Source organism: Choristoneura fumiferana, chromosome 18 (genome assembly GCF_025370935.1).
Source record: "Choristoneura fumiferana chromosome 18, NRCan_CFum_1, whole genome shotgun sequence".
In the NCBI taxonomy this organism is placed as follows: domain Eukaryota; kingdom Metazoa; phylum Arthropoda; class Insecta; order Lepidoptera; family Tortricidae; genus Choristoneura; species Choristoneura fumiferana.
The window spans coordinates 11,269,995-11,282,815 of NC_133489.1; the positions used below are offsets into that span (position 1 = coordinate 11,269,995).

Consider the following 12,821-nt stretch of genomic DNA (forward strand, 5'->3'; position numbering starts at 1 on the left):
CGAGTAGTCAATCATAACTCAGTTATTTTAACTACCATTATGTATTTACGTATTAAATTTTTATGGGGCATGCGGTAATGTAAATGATTTTATGACGAAAATAAAAATAAAAACTTAGAATTTTGTGTATATTTTTCTGCGTCATTTAATACATTTATTTCGCATGAATTGAAAAAACCAGGCATAATACAAAGTTCAATAACGTAACACATTACCGGTGTAAGGTAGTTTATAAAAAATCAATTTACCTAGTATAAAATACGTTACGTTTATTTTCTATTAAAAATACGACTTTTACTTGGTTACACATGATACATTTTTCTTACCATCCATCCAGTTTGTTGCATTGAATTTAATAAAACTTTGTATTATATTTTATGCTTGTACTTATTAAACGCATTTTATATAGGTAAAGATGTATATGTAGAGTAAGAAAAAAATTAACCAATGAAATGTATAGGTACCAATGAACAACATCGCTTAGAATTGCTGACCAAATAGGTAACTAAACTACCGATCTAATGTCAATAAGTTAGTATGAAACAATGCAGAACTTTTGCCTGACTATACCTACTTGTATCCGATCTACCTACAAATTTTGTATATATACATATACGAGTATATACCAATTTTCAAGTCAATTACACTACCGGAAGAGGTTCAAATTTCACTTGCAGAATTTGGCCTACTCAGACTAACACACAAGTAAAAATAAAATAAACTAATTGCGTTCACTCCAGGAGTTATCTTAATTTACTTAGGTCTGCAAATTGGTGGCTGCGGCACCAGTAATCGGCAGACGGAATAACCAAGGTACTGAGTGATGACTTCTTGATCCTCGTCAGAACCGTTTAGGATTACGTAAGGTACGTGGCGCGGGCCCAGCACGCGAGTCTGGTCCCCGTATCTCTTCAGGAGATAGGAGCTCCGATCACTCTGCATGCATTGCCATAAAGCACTGGTTGGAACGTTCAATTTGCGACCGCACTGAAAATAAGCAAATATTTTAGTAAGTCAATGATTGGGAGAAGTTGTGGATAGGTAAGCTTAAAACAAAGAAGGTTATTTGCATGGAATAGGAAAAACAAGAGAAAATGGCATAGCAACGAGACACGTTGATCTTAAAAATATGTTCAACTGAGCATAGCTTCATCAATTTCGCTGTCGAATTAGTAGGTAGTTCTATAGCCATATTCAGCAGTGTTGAATCTAAATGCTTTCATATGTTGTTCGTTTTTCAATGAAATATTTTAAAGACTTATCTATGGGTTGATGGCTACATATTATTTTTTTATTTATAAACAGATATTCCGCAACTCTATGCTAGGTTGCAGCTCATTGTATGCAATTTTCATTTTAGCTGTACAATAGACACTCAATGATATATCGTCGTAAAGTTTTTATTATGCTACCGGTTTAAAAGTTTTTACTTTTTCTAATAAAAGCTACGACCACGACGAATAATCACTAAGATTTCAAAGTGTGTATGAATGCGCATGTGTGCATTTCCGGCAACACTGGTTTCAGTACAAACTGGGGCTTGTGTCATTTATTTTCCTCTTGTTTCTCCTATTTTATGTTCAGCAGAATTTACTACTTTTATTATATTTACACATATTTTTTGCAGGATGTAGACCACGAGTATTTTTAAGGAACCCCCCATATTTCAACTTATCTACCCGCATCATGATCAAATTTTCTGTCTATCCATAAATAATGATGCTGGTAGTTGTGTCGAAATATCGGGAGCCCATTAAAGGTTTATTAGAGGTTTATTTTAAAATGTGAGTAGATTTTAAAAGCAGGGTTTTCTTTTGAAAAAAATTATCTTCTAATAACTGTGTGTAAACTTTATGGTCCGACACACAGAACGAATATTTGTAGTCAAATACAATGTAAACTTGGGAAAATTACATAATTTAGTACCGGTTCATAAAATACTCATGGTTGTGTTAATATACCTACTGCGTTTACAAGAAACAATCGTAAATTGTTCTCAATTGTATTAAGTTTGTTATTTACCGAAGAAACGAGATCGTTGAATTTGTTGTAGTCATATGTTTTTCCAATTATACAAATGTTGAAGAGTGTTGCCAAAGCGTTACTTGCTATGTTGTCTACAGCGCATGCGTGTAATCTGTTTCCGTAGCATTCTATGTCGCCATGTTGGCACTGAAATGTGTACTGCCCGTTTTCGTATTTAGTCTGAAAGACAATTAATCACATTATGTACAGAATTATATTTTTAATACAGCATTATAAATTAAGAAGAATACTGAACTGGCTGCGGAATTTTCGGGGGTCATTATGTTACACGGGAAGAGAAATGTTAAGGTTTAATGAGCCCCCCCCCCAGAGGACTTTATGGGGGGAGGGAGGGAGGAGTAGCGCACGGGCTCGCTGAGTAGGCTACATGAGAACACAGCACCCTGTTTAGACTCTCAGTCTTTTTGACTGTTCCACGCTAGAACAACTGGATGGATTTGGATGAAATTTGATATATATACAGATTAATCTCTAAAATTAATAATTAGGCTACTTTATACCTTGATATTTCTACGGGGTCAGGATTAACGCACGTTAATTTCCCTAAAACACCATAGGTAGCCATATATATTACTAGCTTTTGCCCGCGGATCCCCCCTGTGGAATTCGGTTATCGCGCGGTGTTTCCTCGGAAACTGTGCATTCTTGGGCTATGTCACTCTCTGACCCATAAACTATCTCTATGCCAAAAATCACATTGATCCGTCGCTTCGTTTCGACGTGAAAGACGGTCAAACATACACACACAAACACACACACACTTTCGCATTTATAATATTAGTATGGAAGTATGGATATATTCGTGATAGTAGTTTGAAGATAAAAGAGCATGTCAATACCCAATACCTTTCTTAAGACTAATAGATACACTTAATAAATTGTACGCAATTAACTTAGTACCTAACTATATCATCATACTTACTATATCATATTTACTTAGACCTAACTATACATATAGTGGAGCACGCTTGAATAATTTACCTTCGTGTGTCCATACGGTATCATATAAACGTGCAAATGCGAAGCCAGCCGCTCTACTGTGGGTGCCAGCTGCTCTTTGAAAAATCGAATAGTGGATGGACAATGTGTCTCGTAGAAAATTGTAAGGCGCACTTTTGACTCTCTGTTATGCTGATTCTGTAAAAAGTTATGCACGTATTTACATGTCACGCAATGGGATTTTTCGCAATTTGATAAGGATGTTAGTTAGGTATTTCATTTTAATTATTCTACCACATAAAATCTGCACCTACGTTGGAGAAGTTGGCACACTTATAAAATTCAAGGTAGAATTTTAAAGGTCAATCGAAAATAAATATTTTTAATATATTGTAAAATATTTTAATTAGTGAGAATAAAATAAAGTTCTTTAGGCAATAGTTAAGATTTCATTTCATAATATCGACGGCTTTTTATGATTCAACGTCGTACATTTATAATTTTATATATGTACCTCTATAGTAGGTACGTATATCATACAAGGTTGAGTAACAAAACCGCGGATACCTACGGATGTGGTATCTCACCTTCTGAGAAGCCGACTGCCAATTTTCATTGTTGCTGTATTCTCCATCTGAAATGTAATGTAGGCGTCTTTAAGTAATTTTTTTACCGTCATCTCTTTGTAATAAAGCCAATAAAGGGACCACTAACATACACAAATTAGTTTTTTAATAAATAGATTCTTTATCTTCACAATCTCTTCACTTGATTAATTAATTGCAATAAATTACTCACTAAACAGATCACTCAAATCTGAGGATGCGTTAAATTAATGTGTACATCGGTTTATTTGAAAACTTTAGAGTCTTGATAGGTTTTGTATTCTATTTATGATAAACTTACCTGAATATTGCGCTTTTGATATGTTACTAACACCGATTAAAAAATATAAAACTAATCGAACTGACACTGATTTTAATGTACAAACCATTGCTTATATATAGAAAATATAATATAATTATAATTTTAGTTGACTACTGAGAGTTCTATTCCTTCTCGTGGTTTCTTATTGAATGAAAAATATGCAAGTGCAATTATTACTAGGTACTCTCATTGAGTATTTTAGGAAAGTTGAGTTAATGACAGGTTAATAATGAATTGCCTTAACGATGCACCATAATTAATTGAACGTAATGGTATGTATAATTATTTTAATTTAATAAGTTATTAGGTATTTAGTACATTTCAAACGATGTTTTCCCGTCGTACGGTCAAGGACTTTAATTCATGAGCCACCATGAAATTATTTCACAGTAAACTCATAGTGACATCATACACATTAAATATTTGTACCTAATTTGAAGTTGAGTAAGGGGCAAATCAACTATTTTACCGACACTTTGGGCGTCTCCTGCGTTACCAAAATTGTCTCTGGCGTTACCAAAAAATCGTACTTCCAACAAGATATTTCACGGTTTAATAGGTTGAACTTACGTGGGATGGCATGTATTCATGTACACCATCTATTAAATTATAGAAAAAACATGTTTACTCACAAAAATCTGCAATTGTTTGAAAAATGTCGCGGACAGATTAGTGTCGGTAAAAGAGTTGATTGTCCCTAAGTTGTATACAGATCAGTGTCCAAACCACATTTTGACCAAAATACCAAATATGAGGGTATATATTCCCTAATACCTAGCTTAAGGCAGCTTTAAGTCTCTTCCTGGACAAATGCCTTAATTTATAAACTAGTAATGAACACGGTCCAAGTCACACTACGCCATCATCGTGATGTCTCGCGAGAGCCTAAATAATAACGTCACCGACTTTTATTGATCTTCAATGACGAATCATACACCACCCAAAAAACCCTGACAAATTGCAAGTCCGCTGATTATAATCATAATACAAGTATTATAGCATCGCATTGGAAAAACCTCGTAACTATCATTAGAAATGCGAAAATTAGTAGTGTGTGTTTATTTTCAATCTTCCTCGCTAAAACAGCTGGACAGATTTGAGAAAAACAACACACAGATATGTTAAATCCCAAAATATCACCCGCTTAGTCTAAGAAGCAAGTAATAGGGAATATTACGCAAAACTCTGCACAGGGGGCGGGGGCGACACAAACTGTAAACAAATCGCCATAATGGCTCATGACATATTTCTTAGTAAAAAAATAACATGATATTTACATTGATAGTAACGAATGATAGAGCTATATTTTCGAAAATGTAATTGAAGTAATAATGATATTATGGTATCCTACGGCTATTAAAAAGGCATTTAAAGAACTGTTTACAGTTTGTGCTAGTGCTGCATTCTGACGGTGAACAAAGTTCGATGAACGCCACGATGTAATTTTTGGGAATTTTATAAAATTGCGAAATTACTCAGTATTCGCCCCTAAAGATTCATGCGATTAAAGTCACGGATAAAGGCTAAGTAGTCTTTATATGTTGACTACACATACAATATAGGTTGATGTTCTCTAAACGCGGGATTACGACGTAGCCTTGAACTGGGAAGTCTTTGGAAGCTCCACGGTCTTCGTGAAGGGAATAACACAGAAATAAAACGGGATTCGATTTTATTGGCCACGACGAGGCGAGCGTATAAAGTATAATACGGATCCGAGCGCGTGTCGCTTTCACTGTTATGGTTAAAAGTTTCACTCTAACAGGAATATTCTTCGTTTTGTTCAATAATGAGCCAAAGGGAGCGAGCTGAAAATGAGCACATGGGTCATTATTCGAGCGTTTCAAACGCTTCACTTTTCGTGGTCACATTTTTTTATGAACGTAGGGCTGTAGAATTTGATGAAATTTTAGATCATTTTTTATACGCCCTGTACATCTACTAGCATTGACTGGTGTGCATTGCTTTGATACAGAGTATTCAGTAGGAACTTTGCGCTGCAGGAGCGCGCCACCAACACTAGCGATGCCTATCCTGCTGCCTACTCAGTGCACGTCATACTCTACAAGATAACCCGGAAACTGTAACAGAATCTTCTACCATGTCAACAAAAATGTCTTCTCATAAATCAAACGGAATATAAGCTCGAATAATGACTCATTTATTAAGATCGATACCCACGTCAAGTTGTACCATTTTGTGCTCAATTTCTGTAGGTAGTGTGAGATATGATAAAAAAACATCGCGTTGTATCATTTCCCATGCGGAATTCAGTGATTTGATCAAGTTTCCGAGCCGTTTTGGGGGAATGATAGAATTATGGCAATGGCCGATGGATTTCATCGTTTCTCTTAGCGATTTGATCAAATCCCTGAGCTATTCTAGGGAAAAGATAAAACGAATCATTTAAGTCAATTAAATTTGAACATTTTGCTTAACACGCCTAGTTTTTATCAAATCCCTATACATCATCATCATCATTAGCCTATATACGTCCCACTGCTGGGCGGAGGTCCTTTCTTGGGTGAGAGGGAATGTGATTTAGCCCCCACGCTGGCCCAGAGCGGGTTCGCATACATCCTTGAATTTCTTCGCAGATATATGCAGGTTTCCTTACGATGTAGTCCTTCACCGAAAAGCTAACATAACTATCAAATGATATTTTGTACATACTTAAGTTTCAAAAAACTCATTGGTACGAGCGGGGGATCAAGCCCGCGACCGCCGATTGACAGGCTCTACTTATACAGTTTTAGAAACACGTACTATTTAGTGACAAGAAATAATACGCATACAAAGATACAAAATATTTATTTGGTAATCATTTTGGTAACATGTCCATGTTACACACATTCACAATAATAATCAAAATATTCAAATAATCAACAGTCAAAACTATTCAGAGATATGAGGTGCATAGGGGAAATTCGTGTCAGTACCGTTGACCATCAGTGGTGTAGCGGTATAGCACGCGGTACGGATTACCGAGGACCTGGGTTCGATTCCCAGTGATGGTCTTATTTTTCTGTTTTTTCTGTGCATCTATATTTCAGTTTGTATTTTCAATTTAGGTTTTACGGGATGACCGTAAAAGTAAAAATTTGGAATTGAAATAAAAAATACAAAACGATTCCAAAAAACCAATCTTTATTTATGCTAAGGTATGTTAAATAAAACGCAACAAAAATAAAACACTGTAATACTTAACAAGCGTTCGTAACATATGAGTATAATATATTACTTCCTAATAATTTAAAGATGTATTAAAAATAACTTAAAAGAAGAGTCTTTTCAAAATTCCGTCCCACAAAATATAATCCTTATATCTTAATCCCTTCGTTGTCTACTGTCAAGTTTATATCTTTACGCTAGAGCAATGTTTGGGGCAAACATGTACATGGTTTTACGAACTTGACATAGCATATTGTTATATAGGTACGGACTCGCATTTGGCTGGTTTCCTATGAGAAAATGGATCCAAATGTCGAAATGCAGACACGGGGTGTCGGCCTCAGCAATCGGCAGAGATCGTATTCCAAGAACTCCGAAGGCTCCCCGTCTAGCATCAGGCTTGGAACGCCATTCAGACTTAAAGCGTGTGTCTGGTCTCCGTATTCCCTCAGAAGAGCTGATCCTCTCTTGCTGTTTACACACTCCCGTATGTCATTCGTTTGAATGTGAAACTTAGCGCCGCACTGAAAAAGTTTATATTTTTTATTTTATTTAGTGAACTTACGTTCCAATAAGATTTATGCAATGAAATAATTTTGTAATATAACCTATTTGTGGCTATTACTTTAATTATTGTATTGCCATCGGAACTAGATATGTACCAAGATTTTAAGAAAACAAAGAACAAGACATACATAAAGCACGAAATAAGGAAAAATAAAAGCTAGTAGGTAAAATAAAAAAGTTCAGGGGAAACTAATTAATGAAACCGTGAAAATCATTTTAAACGATTTGCTGATTAATAGCTGGTAGAATTTAATATGCTGGTTCCTAAGTTGGCAGTTTAAATTATTGTTCACGACCAAAAAAGCGTTGATACTGAGATTATGACAAATTAAATAAGTTGAAATTATACATAATTTACCAACAAACGAGAAAATAAACTGCGCACACGTAAATAAACTAAAGTGTACATAAAATCTTACAGTTAGATGAATCATCTTTAATTAATTACCGAAGTTAGAACGTTGTCTAGAGCGGCATAACTGTATGTTTCAGTCATCAGACACACATTGAAGAGAGCTGCTTTGGTGCTGTTTTGCAATAAGTCTATAGCACACGCGTGGATCTTGTTTCCGTAGCATTCGATAGGTCCGTGTTGACATCTAAACATGTACTGTCTATTTTCAGAGTCGTATGTGGTCTGAAATATAAAAGTTTTTTACTCAGAAAAGTACCTTAATTCTATAGCGCATTTTCCAATATTTATGTAATATTAGAGAAAATTATAAGTAAGAAATTGACAACCAATATTAGCAAGAAAAAATTATAACATGTAGTTATTGTATACGTACAGGCCGTTACATAGCAAAAATACTAAAACAAGTTTATTTTAAAACTGAAATTTTTACACAACATATTTTTGCTTCTTTTATACTTTATTAATTGTACTTGCATAGATGTCGAAGCTATATATCCGTACTAAGTTCATGTAGATGCTATTAACCGTTAAGGAGTTCCGTCCTGCGGAAACGATCCTGGCCGGTCTACCAGATGTTCACTACATGATTATTGTATTATCACCGAACTTACATAAATACCTATACCACATTTCAATTCAATCGTATATCAGGTAGTAGTTAAAATTTAGGTACTTATATACCTACGAACGGGGCAAGTTAATTAAAGACTTGCAAAGAAACACTGTAGGTAGGTACAGGTGTATTTCAAAATATGCCATTAAGTAAGGAACAATAATTACTGTCTACAGTTTGGAATTCTCGATTAATAAATCTTTCCATAATTAACATCAGATACTCGTACTGTGCGTAATCTAATAAATCCATCTAATGCCTTGAAACGAGAAATACTTGTGTATGTGTATATATATTTCTACAACTTCTACAACTTCTACAATTTCTACAATCCTTTTTCTCCTGTTTTGATTGATTTTTCGGAGCATTATGTGGAAGACACAGACAGTCGTTGTTTTAGACAGATGGTATAAATTATTGGAATTCAAAAATCGACCTAAATAATCATAATAATAATCATAATTCATATAATTTTTGAACCCTTGTTTCACATATTCAGGGGTAGAATTCCAGAAAACGTTAAAGTACCTATGTGTTTCTTTTGCCCGCGACTTTGTAGGTACACGATATAGGATAATTCCCGCGGGATAAGAATAAGTGAAATCAATAGAAAGATCTACCCTGTCCCTGACTGAATTGAAACAGGCTTATTTTACCCCGGGAAATCGTAAAGTTCCCATGGGATAGATATAATTCTTTAAATCGATTTAAAAAAAAACGGCCAAGTGCGTGTCGGTCACGCCCAAAATAGGGCCAAAAATAGCCATTAGGTACGAAAAAATTAAGTACTTCATATTTTTCTGAGGATTTCGTATTTTATACGGAATCTTCCAAGTTTAGGTATATTTTATACCTTAGGCTGCTATTTAAGAGTAAAAGTACTAATAATAATTCTCAAGCAAACTTAGCCGTTACAGTTTTCCTTGAAAGTTTGATAAACTTACTACCATCCTGTTTTTTTTCAAATTTTTCCACCCACCGGTTTAGATTTTAGAGGGGGGGGGGTGACGCTCGATTTTAATGAAAATTTGTACTTTAAAAGACCTATCCAACGATACTCCACACCACCCCACGGACGGACGGACGGACAGACAGACATGGCGAAACTATAAGAGTTCCGTTTTTGCCTTTTTGCTCCGGAACCTAAAAAAGTGCAATAAGCAAAAAAACGTTCACAGGTAACTCTTGCATCAGCGGTGCTATAAACATTCTTGGTGGCATAGAAATTAATAAAAATTGAGAAATTGTATAGAGTCTAAATGTAGACTGAAATTTAGAAATCGGGAAAAACCAAATGGCATTCGAAGAAGGTGAAATAAATTGCGTTGAATTTGAAATACGAATAATGTAATAGAAATTAAAACTTTATTTGAGCTGTGATTTAATAGAAGTTCAGTAGCAAAACACACACTTTCACTAATAGAAAGCTACAGTTTTTGACTGACATTGGCTACCTACTTTTTCCTCGGGAAAATGCAAAATTCCCGGGAGATAGAAATAAGTGACTTCTACATTAGGACTATTTAAAAAATCTTTCACTAATAGAAAGCTACACTATTTTTTATTGATGTAGGCTACGTTTATCTCGACAAATTCTATTTTAAAATCCTTAATTGTCAATCTAAGCATTGTAGCTTTCTATTATTCGAACTTGAATTCACTTTTATCTTCCGAAAATCTTTCATTTTTTAAATTAATAAGTATCCTTTGCTTATTAAGGATAGTGTAGCTTTTTATTGGTGAATGGATTTTTTTGTAGTTTCAGACATTATCCCCAACAAACAAAGTTTAGATATTCCTCATTTTTAGCAATAACTCAAAAACGATATATCTGATTATATGAAAACTAATTTTGGTTAAAAGTAGTTACTAAGTTTTGTCTTTGTTATTTTTTTAATGTTTTTTAGAAATATTGATTTTCATTATTTAACACCAAAACTAATGCAAAATTTCAGCTTTCTAGGTTCAAGGGTTTGGGCTGGGCGTTGATGAGTCGGTGAATGAATGAGTGTATCAGGAATTGTATTAATATATATATATAGAAGATGTGTTATCAGAATCTTGGAAACGGCTCCCACAGAGGTCAGAGGAGTATTTTTATTTTTAGCATAACAACTTTGTGGCAAATAAGTACAGTCGGTGTTCCAACATAAGTATCCACTTGTCGACGCAACTAGTACTTATACAAAAGTTGATACGGGAACTGACCGTACGTCAATTAGTCTTTATAGTTTACATATTTATATTTACCTTTGCATTTCCATAAGGGACCATATGAATGTTCATGCGAGAAGATAGCACCTCCATAGTAGGCCCAAGCCTACTTCTGAAGAAGTTTATGCAGTAGGGGCAATGTGTTTCATAGTAAATTGTTACGTTCACTTTTGAATCAGAGTCCGTTAAAATTGATGTGTTCTGTAAAAAGAGTAATTTACGCACGTTAGGTGGGAAAAAGCAATAGTAGGTAGGTATACTCGTAGTCAACTAAAAATAGTTTACTTTACTTGCTCCACAATTTTATTGTTTTAGTACACAAACGACATATTTTTATTAAATTAAAATACCTACAGAAAGTACCGCATAGCAACTGGAGTATCTTTTGGAGGCCTGATAAAGTCGTGTTAATAATTTACCAAGCATCTGATGATGTTTCTCACTCTTAATGCATCGCAAAAAATATAAATATAATAAATTATAATAATACTAGCTTAAGCCCGCGACTTCGTCTGCGCGGATCTAGGTTATCGCGCGGTGGCGCCCTCTACCGGAATAAAAGGTATCCTATGTTGATCCTTGGGGTTCAAAATATCTATATACCAAATTTCATCAAAATCGGTTCAGTGGTTTCGACGTGAAAGCGTAACAGACAGACAGACAGACAGACAGACAGACAGAGTTACTTTCGCATTTATAATATTAGTAGGGATTAAGCCTTACCCTGGAAATACTGTGGTTCCTTGCGTAATTGTGTGTCCGATGGCCTGTAAGAAAAGCAACGTTTTCAGTGTTAACTTGCTCAAAGCAACGTTATGGTATCGTTATTTAATACGAGCACCTAGATAATATTCAGAAACTTACGAAAATGTCTTGCTGTATTAATGCTGCACATGAACGTTAGGAACAAAATAATTTGAACTTTATGGATATTGAATGTTAAAACCATTTTAAAGATTAATTAAATTTATTTTAACTTAAATTATTATTTTGTAAAATACTAGGTATCTATACAACTATTTTATATTGTTTTTATTCGAGACTATTCAGTATCTTACTGTACTTTTCAGTGGCTTGTAACACAATAAAATAACTGTTAAGATGTCGGTATTGTAATATATGTAGGTATGTACATACTAGTGATAACAGAGCAACCCGTTTTGATAATTTTTTAATTTTATGACAAAAGTTCAAAGTTCCTTTAATAGCTTAATAGCACAAAATAATGTCAAAAATGATAATGAAACTTTGTTAAAGCAATTATAGGTATACCTACCTACTTTTGTTTTACAACGGGTTTTTGACGTACGCCTTTTGCATGAAAAAATGTATAACAAAAAATTGAACCGACTACAAAAAAACATGAAAATAATTGTCTACCAGTCTGAAGTCGGTCGGTGAATCAGCACGAGCCAGTAGGAGTGGACCTATAGTCATCTTCCTCACCTACGTACTTTATAATGGGCTTCAATCACTATCAAATGGGTTCGTAAATGAAGGAGTTCTGAGGTAACAAACATAAAAAAATACAACCGAATTGATAACCTCCTCCTTTTTGAAGTCAGTTAAAAATACTTTCTCAACATGGGGTTAAATAAATTTTTAAAAAGTAAATAAATAATCTTCGTAGAGTCTGTTAACAAACCATTTTTATTGTATACAGAAGAGATGTTACATGAGGTAGTGAGTAAGAGAAGTTATTATCAACAAATAAATATACTCTACTCACCAGTCACCACTATATCACATGTGGCATCATGTGCCTCCTTATTATACTCGCTATTTAAAAATCTATTACCTTGACGATTAATAAAATAAGTGCCTATATCAAGTTCATTCACATGCTTTTGCGCACGTGAGCTGACATTCCAATACTATAAACAGAAACGATAACCCATAATGTATTCAGCTGATAACCCATTTATAAAA

The 12,821-nt window shown here is 34.4% G+C and overlaps 2 protein-coding genes across 2 annotated transcripts; both read right to left on the reverse strand.

The window, feature by feature from the left end:
• Positions 1 to 136: 136 nt before the first annotated feature.
• LOC141437989 (gamma-interferon-inducible lysosomal thiol reductase-like protein) lies at positions 137 to 4,037 on the reverse strand. The gene is made up of 5 exons (XM_074101598.1): positions 3,892 to 4,037; positions 3,573 to 3,619; positions 3,028 to 3,183; positions 2,023 to 2,205; positions 137 to 987 (listed from the first exon to the last, which is right to left on the reverse strand). Exons 1-5 carry the CDS (start codon positions 3,977 to 3,979, stop codon positions 754 to 756), a joined length of 708 nt encoding a protein of 235 aa, XP_073957699.1. The 5' UTR covers positions 3,980 to 4,037; the 3' UTR covers positions 137 to 753.
• Positions 4,038 to 7,042: 3,005 nt separating this feature from the next.
• On the reverse strand, positions 7,043 to 11,978 carry LOC141437912 (GILT-like protein 2). Its single transcript, XM_074101489.1, has 5 exons — positions 11,757 to 11,978; positions 11,616 to 11,659; positions 10,929 to 11,093; positions 8,099 to 8,287; positions 7,043 to 7,607 (listed from the first exon to the last, which is right to left on the reverse strand). Exons 1-5 carry the CDS (start codon positions 11,839 to 11,841, stop codon positions 7,374 to 7,376), a joined length of 717 nt encoding a protein of 238 aa, XP_073957590.1. The 5' UTR covers positions 11,842 to 11,978; the 3' UTR covers positions 7,043 to 7,373.
• Positions 11,979 to 12,821: the final 843 nt, after the last annotated feature.